The sequence below is a fragment of the Chanodichthys erythropterus genome, chromosome 19, assembly GCF_024489055.1.
Source record: "Chanodichthys erythropterus isolate Z2021 chromosome 19, ASM2448905v1, whole genome shotgun sequence".
Lineage (NCBI taxonomy): Eukaryota > Metazoa > Chordata > Actinopteri > Cypriniformes > Xenocyprididae > Chanodichthys > Chanodichthys erythropterus.
In genome coordinates, this window is record NC_090239.1 from 20,218,916 (window position 1) to 20,231,193 (window position 12,278).

At 38.2% G+C, this 12,278-nt stretch overlaps 1 protein-coding gene across 2 annotated transcripts in view; it reads right to left on the reverse strand.

The window, feature by feature from the left end:
* trrap (transformation/transcription domain-associated protein) overlaps nt 1–12,278 on the reverse strand; it is a 100,192-nt gene that overhangs the window by 51,578 nt on the left and 36,336 nt on the right. For both annotated transcript variants that reach the window (XM_067368828.1, XM_067368827.1), the window contains exons 39-45: nt 11,880–12,038; nt 11,618–11,752; nt 11,375–11,485; nt 11,144–11,290; nt 2,437–2,650; nt 1,847–1,972; nt 948–1,094 (exon numbers count right to left, since the gene is read on the reverse strand). In XM_067368828.1, coding sequence (XP_067224929.1) covers nt 948–1,094; nt 1,847–1,972; nt 2,437–2,650; nt 11,144–11,290; nt 11,375–11,485; nt 11,618–11,752; nt 11,880–12,038 — 1,039 coding nt within the window. The remainder of the gene's footprint in view (nt 1–947; nt 1,095–1,846; nt 1,973–2,436; nt 2,651–11,143; nt 11,291–11,374; nt 11,486–11,617; nt 11,753–11,879; nt 12,039–12,278) is intronic.

The window sequence follows — 12,278 nt, forward strand, 5'->3', positions numbered from 1 at the left end:
AGGTCCTCTCTATGATATCATTTGCTGTTTTTATTTTCCTGCATGTCGGTTGCATCATATTGCTTTGATATTTAAAATGATAATAAGTAATAATTAAAGCTGCAAGTAGCGTTAAAAGGGCCCTCACACAGGGGGGCCATCACCACCCGGTGGTGTAGGAAAACAGAACAGTGGGCATTTCAACACGCTGACAGCAGGTGATGCTTTGACTACAACTGAATATAGCCATGTAGATGTCTTCAAGTCAGGACCTGTGAATTTTGGGGCAGATCGGACAGTGTGCCCAAGTTACAACAACTTCCTATTTCATGGCGAAACATTAAACTTTGTCAGGCCGCCACAGACACGCCCTTCAGTGTAAACTGCAATTTAACGTCGCGAAGGCCTTTAGTTTAGACTGACCAAATATGATGTTGATCTGATTAAATTTCTAGGAGGAGTTTGTTAAAATACAACATCTGGAAATGGCAAAAACTGCAAAAATTGTGAAAAAAAAAAAAAAAATTCAAAATATCTGACTTCCTGTTGGGTTTTGGTGAATCTCTTTTGTAGGTATTGGGCTGCTTCATGTGTGTACCGAATTTCATACTTGTAGTGCAAGGGGCACTTCATTGAAATTTTGTAGGTGGTGCCATTGAGCCATTTTGCCACACCTTATTCTGAAACCCATATCAGATGTAAATTTTCACCATTTCTGACACATGTGCAAAGTTTGAGTTTTCGAGTTTAAGGCCCTCAAAAATGCGATTCATTTCAGAGAAGAATAATAAGAAACGGAGGGATTTTAATAGGGTACTCATTCCATCGGTGCTCGGGCCTTTTCTTTAAAATAATATAAAATAAAATAATCAATTATGACAAACTACTTGAATTTCTGAATTTAATTGTTAAGGTGTTCTTGGGAAAGAACAAAACCTCCTTGACCCAAGTGTCTAGAGAATGGTCACCTGTGCTGGTTTCAGCGGCTCCGGCGTTGGGTTGCGGGCTCAGGTGCTCCCTCACCATCTTTTGCAGGGACCGCATGAAGACGGAAATGAGGCGGTCGATGTAGCTGGAATTGTTGCTGCAGGCGGACTTCAGGATCATCAGCGTTCCTGGAAGCAGAGAGGAGAGAGAAGCCGGTAACATGACGCCCCACTGCCCTCACGACACTGTCAGGGACAGCAAGCGACAAGCGCCTGCTAATGACTTTGGGTGCAGCTCCTTTGTCCCTGTAGTTGTATTACAAGGACGTTTCTGGAGAAATCTAACCGAGTTACCGGGTAAGGATAGGGGCACAAAAAAATGGATGAGTAATGCATTTCTTAGATCACAGCTCTGGGGAGGAAAGATAAATGTAAAAAGTCACCCTCGATGGAGACACATACAGTACATCAGTGGTAAATGTAACTCTAGAGCACTGCCAGAGCGGAATCAGGAGGCATTTATTGACCAGTGGTGCCATTTCGGGCTGAAATGAAACACTGGTAACTTTAGAATGTTATCCAATAGAGTTATCACTTTTTTGTTTTCAATTATGAAGTAATTAAAGATGTGTGTTCTTTTGTAAAATACCTCATCTGAAAGGAAACCACCACCATTGAAAAGTTTGGGGTTGGTAAGATTTTTTTAATGTTTAAGAAAGGTGAATTTATTTAATCAAACATCCAATAAAACTGTAGTAAATAGTAGTTAAAGACACCTAATATAAAGTGTGAACCATTTATAATTAAGTATTTAAATATCTGATTTGAATTCCATACCAGCTTTATAACAGACAAAAAAAAGTTAAGACATTTTTGAAAATTAATATCTATTTAGTGTTTTGTCAGCCTTTGGTCAAATAGTAGAGCTATTAATTTCTCACCGAACAATTGAGTTGGGTTAGCGCTGCTGGCTTTCTCGTAGTTGGTGAGGCCTTCATAAATGACCTTCCCTACAGCAGCATACAAACACTCCAGCTCCTCATACTTGGAAGCAACTGAGGATGTGCCTAAAGGAAAACCAAAATATTGGAAGAAAAATGTACATAGTTACCATAATTTTCAAATGACAACAATCCAATCAATTCCCAATGGACAAAATAAAGTCCCTCCCTACATTTTTTTTCTCATTCGAGAAGCCATTCAATCGGACATATGTCACAATAGGGAAGAAAAAAAACAAAACTATTGCAACTTCCATTTCATGCCAACGTTAACAATGATTTAACAGTGGCATAATATCGTGTTGTCGATATTCACCACCATGTCTGAAGTTATTTCGCAACCTCTGTGGAGATTCAACCCATTTATATGTCTGATAACAGCTGCTGACTATACTACTCACCAGCAGACTGTCTTGACTGTGTCTTGCACTCTAGCAAATCAAATTATGCAATTTTTGTTTACCATACATATCCACAGCTGTGCTCAACTAAGGTCTCTAGGAGAAGGTATCAGAGCTTGATGTACTCACTGGGTTCTGTGGGGAAGGTGCTCATGAGTCTTGACAGTAGGGAGTGGACTGCCCTCAACACTTTGGTGTTTCCACAGGTCATGCAAGCTGCAATGCCACGTTGCAGGGGCTTGAAGTGCGCGAGGATGGCTGGAGGCTGCAGCACTGACAGAAGAAAGCTGAGGATCTCCAGTCCTGTGCAGATATTGGAGAAGTTTGCCTGAGTTGGCTGTTCCTGTAAAACAGAAGAGGATGCACTGATTGATGAGGTACAGAGGAACTGACACTACAGTTCACAAGTTTAAGGTCTGTAAGATTTAATAATATTTTGAGGAAAGCTCTCGTGCTTTCATGTAGTGTTTAATATAGTGGTTTGTGAATGTAAAAGATGAGCAAAGTTTCAAAGATCAAAGTGAAAGCTAACTAGAGTTGTTGTCTCCCAAACGGAAGAACCGATTCTGAGCTGCCTGAAATGAGTCAGTAACTCCAATCTTACTTCCTGCACAAAACTACGTAGGTTTGTAACAAATCTGCATAATGCCAGCCTTCATTAGTCTTCATTGGCTGCCTGCAAACATCATCTACTTTGACCCACCCTCAAACACTGTAGTTTTAACTGAGGCCTGGAAGTGTTGTTAACATGTCGAGAAGATGCTGTTTTTTGTGCTACAAAAGAAAATCTGCAATGAATGAACTGAAAAAATTCAGATATGGTAATAGCGGTTCGTTTTTGACATGTGCAACAGACTGAGCCATCTGACCAATCGGAGCAGAGAAGGCTCTTGGAAACGAGGGGTTCAGAGCAGGGGTGGGTATCTCTGGCCTTCAAGATCCACTCAAATGCAGTGCATTGTTCCAACCCTAATAAAATAATAATGAAATAACAACTGAACTAACTAATCAAGATCTTTTGGATTACTAGAATGCTGTAGGGAAGGTGAGTTTTATCAGAGTTGGAGCTAAAATCTTTAAGAGTTGCCCAGCCCTGGTTTAGAGGGACTGGATCATTGATCGAGCAGTTTCAGCCACTGTGAGAAAAGAGGTGATGCAATCTATTATGAGAAAATTATTTTTTTTTTTTTACTTCGGATGCATTTAAACCTATTGTAGGAGAACTTCAAAACAAAATTAGGAACCTTTAAAATAGCATAATATGGGCACTTTAAAGTATAATTTATACCTGTGGAGGCAAAGCTGAATTTTCAGCAGCCATTCCTCCATTCTTCAGTGTCACATGATCCTTTAGAAATCATTCTAATATGCTGGTTTGGTGCTCAAGAAACATTTATTTGCTGAATAATTTTGTAGTAAATATCTTTACTGTCACTTTTGATCAATTCAATGCATCCATGCAAAAAAAAAAAAAAAAAAAAAAAAAAAAAACCTGCACCCCAAACTTTTGATAAAAGTTAATAATGATGTTTAACTGAACTACTGAACCTTCTGGGGTCACAAAGTTTGGAAATTAATTAAAACAGGTAACTTCATTTTTCAAAAATCCCTTCAATCTCTCATTTAAGACAAGTAATGCACAGGCTTGGAACAATGAGTAAAAACCAGTGCTGATTAGGTTTCAGGGGCCACTAAATATTGACAACTAAGGTCTGGCCCCTGAGGCCCGAGAGATTGGCAGACAGATCTCCACAAAGCCAAACCCATCCCTGCAGCCTGTCCTTTAATCACTGACAAGCCGGCACAATGAGATGACAAAAGCCCCAAAGAATTGCAACACTGTTCATTAGTTTGGATAAGAGCACCTGAAAAGAGCACCTTGCTTCCTCAACAGGGCTCTGGGGTACAGATGATGAGTGACCTGTTTGTCAAACTCATGCCACAGGAAGTGTCATTGACCCACTCTGAAAATAAAGATGCAGGGCACTAGTCTGTGACTAAATGGTCGCATTTTGCAACTAGATTTTGTTAGAGGTCGTACTGGTGCCTCTACCAATTAGACTAACTGATAAGTGCTGCCATTTCTGTTGTATATGAGATACGTTAAAAGCTCTACCCTTTTGAACCACGCCACAACTTTATCAAGAGTCAGCTACTTGCTGACCGTCTCGATCACTTGACCACTAAACAACGCTGTGAGATCCAGTGATAAGTGTTCGAGTTCAGCGCAGTTCTTCTACGCAAACCATTAATATCTTATGATTTAAACTAGTTTAAAGCCAGATGAAACGTTTCTGACATTCTCAACACTATAACAGAAAAAAGGAGAAACATGGTGCCACAACGATACAGGTAGAAGGCTTTTCAACCACCAAATTAATTTAACTAAACACAGTCGACGGTGGTGTCATGTTTTGTTTGTGCTTGCACAGCCTGTTTCACACAGAGCATGCTCTTTCTATGTTGCCATGGTAACGGTTTTTGGGCTTGTTGTTTAAGCTCGTGCTCGTGCTCCGTGGCTAACGGCCAGAGGTGTCAAATAACGAAGTACAAATACTTTGTTACCTTACTTAACTAGAAATTTCGGGTATCTATACTTTACTGGAGTAATTATTTTTCAGACGACTTTTTACTTCTACTCCTTACATTTTCACGCAATTATCTGTACTTTAGGCTATTTTTAAAATGTAAGGAGTAGAGTTACTCCTATTTCATTTCAGCTTGTTTTCATTCCGGCTTGAAAAAAAAAAAAAAAAAAAAAAAAACTATCCAGATAAATCGCGCCATCCGGATAGAGTGAATTTGATTGTGGTTGGATGAGAATAAACATACCATTCTGACATCCTATTGGTTTGTACGCGATCCATCACACCTGCACATGTCACAAATCACGTCACACTCCAGCAAGGATGACCGTGTTGGGGGTGCTCTTGCTAAATGGCACGGATTGCACTACGGACTATTGTTCCTTTTTATATGTTGTTTTTTTTTTTTAAACTCTATTTAATTTTTTATAACGGACAAGCTGCGATGTCACGTTTCCAGTGCTTTGTTGTGTGCCCTAATCCCTTCAAAGTGTTTACCCTCCGGAGTGAGAGCTTCGAAGGGTGTAGGGGTCAAATTACTCCTTTTTTGGAACGCACTTCTGCGTCATCTTAACGAGACCGTCAAGGAGGATAGATTGTGCAAGCTGCATATATCCCGTTTGGAAAGCACCGAGAGTTTGTTGCCGTTTGTTGGATGCTCAGACGACCAAACAAACGCTGATTAAACATGTTCAGTCTGGTAAAATCAGACTCCGACCAACACCAACAGGGTTATCACACCTATCCAACAAACTCCAACAGACGAGTGCGGTGTGAACTGAAACAGCTGAAAACTACCCGCATTTGGCAGGTTGGAGGATGTTAATGTCAAGCCCTGATTGTTACTAAGCCTGCCCTGGGTACACCAAAACTACCCGCATTTTTCTTGTCCGCTGCCCTCACAGATTCCTGCATTTAAGTTTGGATGTACATTTACATTCCAATAAAGGTTACTGATGACATTTTGAGGAGGTGGAGTGCACAATAGACCCCTGTGGCGCAGCATAAGCTTTTGTCCTTAATGGCATTTTTTTCCTTACATTACTTTTACTTTTATACTTTAAGTAGTTTTGAAAGCAGTACATTTACACTTTTACTTGAGTAAAAAGCTTGAGTTGATACTTCAACTTCTACAGAAGTATTTTTAAACTCTAGTATCTATACTTCTACTTGAGTATTGAATGTGAGTACTTTTGACACCAGTGCTAACGGCTAATGCTACACTGTTGGAGAGATTTATAAAGAATGAAGTAGTGTTTATGAATTATACAGACTGCAAGTGTTTAAAAATGAAAATAGCGACGGCTCTTGTTTCCGTGAATACAGTAATAAACAATGGTAACTTTAACCACATTTAACAGTATGTTAGCAACATGCTAACGAAACATTTAGAAAGACAATATACAAATAGCACTAAAAATATCATGATATCATGGATCATGTCAGTTATTATTGCTCCATCTGCCATTTTTCGCTATTGTTCTTGCTTGCTTACCTAGTCTGATGATTCAGCTGTGCACATCCAGACGTTAATACTGGCTGCCCTTGTGTAATTCCTTTCATAATGTTGGGAACATGGGCTGGCATATGCAAATATTGGGGGCGTACACCCCGACTGTTACGTAATGTTGAGATTCGCTTGTTCTTCAGAGGTCTTTTAAACAAATGAGATTTATATAAGAAGGAGGAAACAATGGAGTTTGAGACTCAATGATTGTAATTTCCATGTACTGAACTCTTGTTATTAAACTATGCCGAGATAAATTCAATTTTCAATTTGATGGCACCTTTAAGTTATTAAAGCGAGCAGACATGAATTGCGATGTTTTGGTCTTATTTTCAGCATAAAGCATTTGGATTTATTTTGGTTTACTATGGGCTCATTCTTGTTCGCCGATTTTACTAGCAAGATCTGGCAACTCGAATGACTCAAGGAAGGCTTGTGCTTTCCCTGTGATTCACCATGCATACAAAAGAGATACATCTCCGATGAACGACATTGACAACTAGTTGTTCAGTTTGATTCCGTACACACTGCACAGAATTTCTGTAAATGCGGTTGTCACTACCTGTATTTTTTGGGAGTTAATTCGGTTGTATAGAACGTGATTAAGCACTAAAAGGTGAACTGACAACTGAATTTAGCTGCAGTGTGTATGTGGCCATAGTTACTTTTAGCATGGTAATGAGGTGCAATGTGTGTTTTGCCTGTGGATACGATCTACAAACGTACAACACTATGAAAGACCAATAATAAGAGTAACCCTAGACTCAAAAAATTAGACTAAAAATTAAGTTGTTACCATTTTTACAGTTGTTTTTAATGTTAATAATGTTTTTATTAATGAAAATAAATTTACATCTCAAGCTCAAGCTACTGTCAACTAAAAATTACTGGCAAATGTTAATTTCCAAGAAACAAATACAACATGTAATACTAATAATTGATATTATTATTAACTCTTATTTTTGGTGCTACCAAATCAGGTGCTTGTAACACCATTTGTGGCAACGATGCTAGAGGCCTAAATTGTAAGGTGGTAATCATCAGCTTCTATGGCTGTTTTACAAGAGGACACAAAAGAGTCTGCATGTGTCATGTGGGAGTCATCACATGTACAGAATTCACCATGTCATAATGATCAATGGGGAAACATTTCCCAAAGCATTCATTTTTCTAATCTTGTAAGCAGGAACGTCCCAGGAGGATGTGAAGGCATGATCAGATCTTTGGACGAGTAAAGGCAAATTAAAAGTCTGCAATGTACAGGCGCACTCCTCTCTGCCATATCAGAGCATTTCAATCATAGGCCTACATGAGCATAGGGAGACGCAGAACTGTCTGCTCTGAAAAGAATCGATAGAGTGGTGCGTCCAAACAACAGGAAGCCCATTGCTTGATAACAGGTGGAGTGAAAAAGGAAGTGAGAGAGGGATGGGAGGTTACAGTGATAATAGTACAGGTGGCTGACACTCACTAACTGAGAGCTTTTCTCTCAAATGACAGCTGAGTTAGTCACACCAGTGAACTCCAAAGAAAGAAAAATCATTCATAAGAGTGAGGATATCGATTTGGCTGGCATCAAAACTGCTCTTGGAAAGGCACTGGAAATAATGAAGAGGGATGTGAGAGGAACAGGATATGGCGGTCTTCATCTCAAAGATGAACACTTCAAGTCCTGTTCACACCAAGACGAAAATTTGCAATAAACATTTTAATTTGAATGACCGGCTGTTAAAGAGTCTGTTCAGAACAACAGGAGCATTTGAATGCCATCAATGCACTATCAATTTTTCATTGATCAATTCTAATCTCTTTTCCATCACACTGCAAAAAAATAAATAAATAAATAAAACCCAAGAAATAGGACTTTGACAACATGGTTTTGATCACATGCCCACAGCTGCTGCTGTTATATAAAACCACGACATGGTGGCACTGAATCCGGAATCAGCTCTCGTCTCTATAGTCTTGTATTTGGTGTACTCTGATTAACCCTTGTGCATCCTTATGGACATTTTTGTCCATTTCAGTTTTGTTTTTTGTTATAAGTGTGCCTTTGTTAATGCCATCTACATGAATTTTGGCTCAGGTGTTTATTTTTATTGGAATTTTAATATTTTACCCTCATTTCCTTCAAAAAATCAATTTTACCCTCTGTACAAAAAATACTCACACTTAGGACCTTAAGGACAAAAATGTCCACATTGAAACCCATTAAAACTGCAATTTTTTAACCCAGGGCCATTTGACTATAAAATGATACAATATTTGCAAATAGGCATTCATTCTATCGGCAAGGCTTCAAATTTTACATTTTTACCATTTTTTACTAGATTGTGCCATATTTTCAAATTTGGCTTATAAAAGAAATACTCGCTTTATTTGTGTTTTCTGCTTATGCATATTATAGTCTATGATAAAGTCAATTTGAAAAATAATGCAGCTATAATTGTGTGGGTATACTGGTAAGGATGTCAGAGTGTAGTTTGCAGGTGTTTACTGAAAATTTAATTTGTGTAATTAGTTTGAAAGAAATTATATCATACTGGCAATCAAAAATCCCACTCCATGTATGAGTCACACCCTTGGCAGGGTCATAGGGTCATGTGAAAACTATGAAAAAGGTCAAAGAAGGCTTTAAGGTTCTTCTTTTTGACCAAACACACATCTTAACCCTTGATTGCACTTTTTCACTTGTTATTGTTTTTGTACGGAGATAAAAGTTACGCTTGAATTTGAAGTAGACGTTCAGAAGCCCCTAAACACATTATTTTAGTTTTCACCACAAGAAAATACTGTTAGTCTGGTAGATTTTATACAAAGTTTGAGTTCACACAGGTGTCCTCACAGCCAAACCTATACATATGTGGTGCTTGAGGGGTTGATCATTTCATTGTTTGAAGAGACGTTACTCAGCAGAGGAAGCTCTGAAACTAGTGCTGCCCACTGACACTGAGCACATGGGTGCATTAGAAGCCGAGGATGTAAAGAAACCGATTTGTAAAGTGTTAAAATTCTGAAAATGAATGAATGTTTGGTATCTATGGATAGAACAGATGCTGGTTAAAAAATTGACATCAGTGAAAGTGGAAAAAATATTAATATATAATATTTCTATGGCAGTTTTTTGGCATGGACATTTTTGTCCATTATTGACCTAAGTGTTATTTTTTTGTAAAAAATCTGACACTACATAAAAAATATAAATGCCTCAAAATTAATGTTGTTGTTCTTCATTGACCCACCCAAGAATCTAATAAGCAAAGAAAAAAAAATCTGCTTAGCATTTAGTTTATGAAAATTAACTACTATTTTTATTTTTTTCATAAAAAAACACCTACATTATGTAAACAAATTTGCATTTTCAAATTGCAAATTCACTGTCATTTTTTAAACGTTTTTTATTTTTAGTAAATAATTTGTGAAAATCGGACTGAATTTTCATTGCAAAGATTCATGTTGGTTAGCATAGACTTTCACAAGTCAAACGTTTATGAGGTTTTTTCTTTTTTTACAATGAGACTAGAACTAATAAATCTTACATCCAGACTCAAATTTAGTTGTGGCCTAACAGTTATACACTCAATGCACTGAACAGCTTCCTGGCTACAAGACTTCAAATTCATCTTTAGGTATTTCCCTGATCCCATTTCCTTTCATTCTCCCTATTGTAGCCGGTCTCAAATAAATAAATAAATAACCGGACAGGTACCCGTTTAAGCGCAGTAAGCCACTCATTTTGGTACTTGCGACTCACTGCTTGAGACCGAGAGGCGGCTTATGTACGGTTCACCTATATATAGCTCAGTGTTCCACCTGCCTTTGGTGTGAGCATGAAGCCTGTGTAAATTAGTAAAATAAAAAAATTCACATCTTATCGATTCCCACCCGATTAATTTTGCTGCCAGTAGCACAGGCATAACATCAGTTGCGCATTCTGACTCTCTTCTCTCCGATGGAGAGAACCTCTCACTCACTTGTCTCATTCGCTCCGGTTAAATAGTGCACGTATTGAGCATAATTTTACTAATTTACGGAGGTTTTGCACTCACACTAAAAGCACACACAACTCTGATCTATATAAGTGGACCGCAGATAAACCGCCTCTCAGTCTCAAGCAGCTTGTGAGTTCCAAGTACCAAAATGAGTGGCTTACTGCACTCAAAAAACGATCAAATACACACAAAATGATGTCTAAATACCCATCTTTGCAAGCATTCAGTTAAACACAGTAAATTTTGGAACCTAATTGGTTACAGTATATTGAATCCGTGCATAAACTCTTAAAGTGACAGCAGCCATATATTTCTACTGCTGCCTGTCATGTTAATAAAAGAACAAAAGATAAAGATAATCACTCTCTGCTTTTGACTGAATAACTTTTTTGTAAGCATTAATCTGCATTTAATTTTTACAATGAAGACTATCCAGTGTTATTTTACATTTGATTAATTTCTTACCTGAATATACTGTATACACTCTGAAAAACTTCGCCGTGTTTATTTAATATCTTTCTTTATTCAATTGCATTTATTTGTGCTGTTGTTTGAAATTTGTTTATTTGTTATTTCATTACTGTCTTTTTACTTGTTTTTTATGAAAATAAAATTTTGCATTGCAGAAATGTACATTTTGTACATTACTATTTTTATATGTAAAAATAAAAGAAAATAGACCAAAAACCCATAAAGCTTAAAATTTACCATTTCTGGAATAATAATAATAAAAAAAAAAAAAAAAAACTCACCACAGTCATGAGGAGCTTGTCGAACCACTGTAGTTTAAGTTCGGCACGGGGCCACATATCCGGCCTGAGGGCAGTCTTCATGAGGTTCACACAGCGACGGGACAGCAGCTCACCAGGGGAGCCTGCTACATTAGTGCTATCATTCACCTGCAAACACAGAGCAGGATTTAGCCTGTGTAAGTATTAGTCGATGCTTCAGTAAGATTCACTACGTATGCCTGAAAAAAATACCTGGCAGGCTATGCGGATGAGGAAGTTGACAACAGTATCTGTGTGCTGCTTCTCCACAGGTTTAGTAAGTAAAGCCTCAGTGCCTGGCATCGACTGACTGCGGCTAAACACCTGCACATACCAACACAAACACAATACAGCCAATGTACTTAAACATGGCACAGTCCATCAGGGAAAAGAGTGTGAAAGACTGATTACAGTGGTCACACTCAGGCTTCAGCGAGTGGTTTAATGTTTCCTCACCGTGCCGACAGTACCAGCAGCAGTGCGAAATCTCTTCACGTCTTGTGCCGAATCAACAGACATTCCTCTCTTCATAGCACCAGAGGCTCCGCTCGTGCCCTCACCCACACTTCCTGAATCAGCCTCTGATTCTGGCTGCAAAAAGAAATTAAATAAACCTAATAAACTGCCAGAATCTAAAGCACAAAAGATTTTAATCACATATAATTAATCACAGAAAACAAAAACACTCATTTTGCCATCTTATTTCCTGGCAACAGACCTGTTGGTCTTTGATTCTCTGGAGCTCCCATTTGATGACCACCTCAGCTAAATCCACTGCCAACTTCCTCTGTTCAATAGTCACACTAGGTGTGAAGCCCAATCGCTGCATAGCACTGATCATGTGCTGAACCAGGTGATGTCTCACTGGGTAATATACCTGCAAGCAGAGACACATACACTCAACCAAAGTCTACAAAAAAAAAACTAAATGTTTTATGAATTACTAAAACGAACACCTAATGCTACACAATATAAATTGAACAATGTGAATATTGGATAATAAAATTAGACAAGCAAAAACAAAACATCACCCAAAGCAAGAGTCAAAATATCAAGATATTTTAAGCTATAATCCCCCAGCCCAAAGAAACCTATTACAGTGAAAGTCTTATGATTA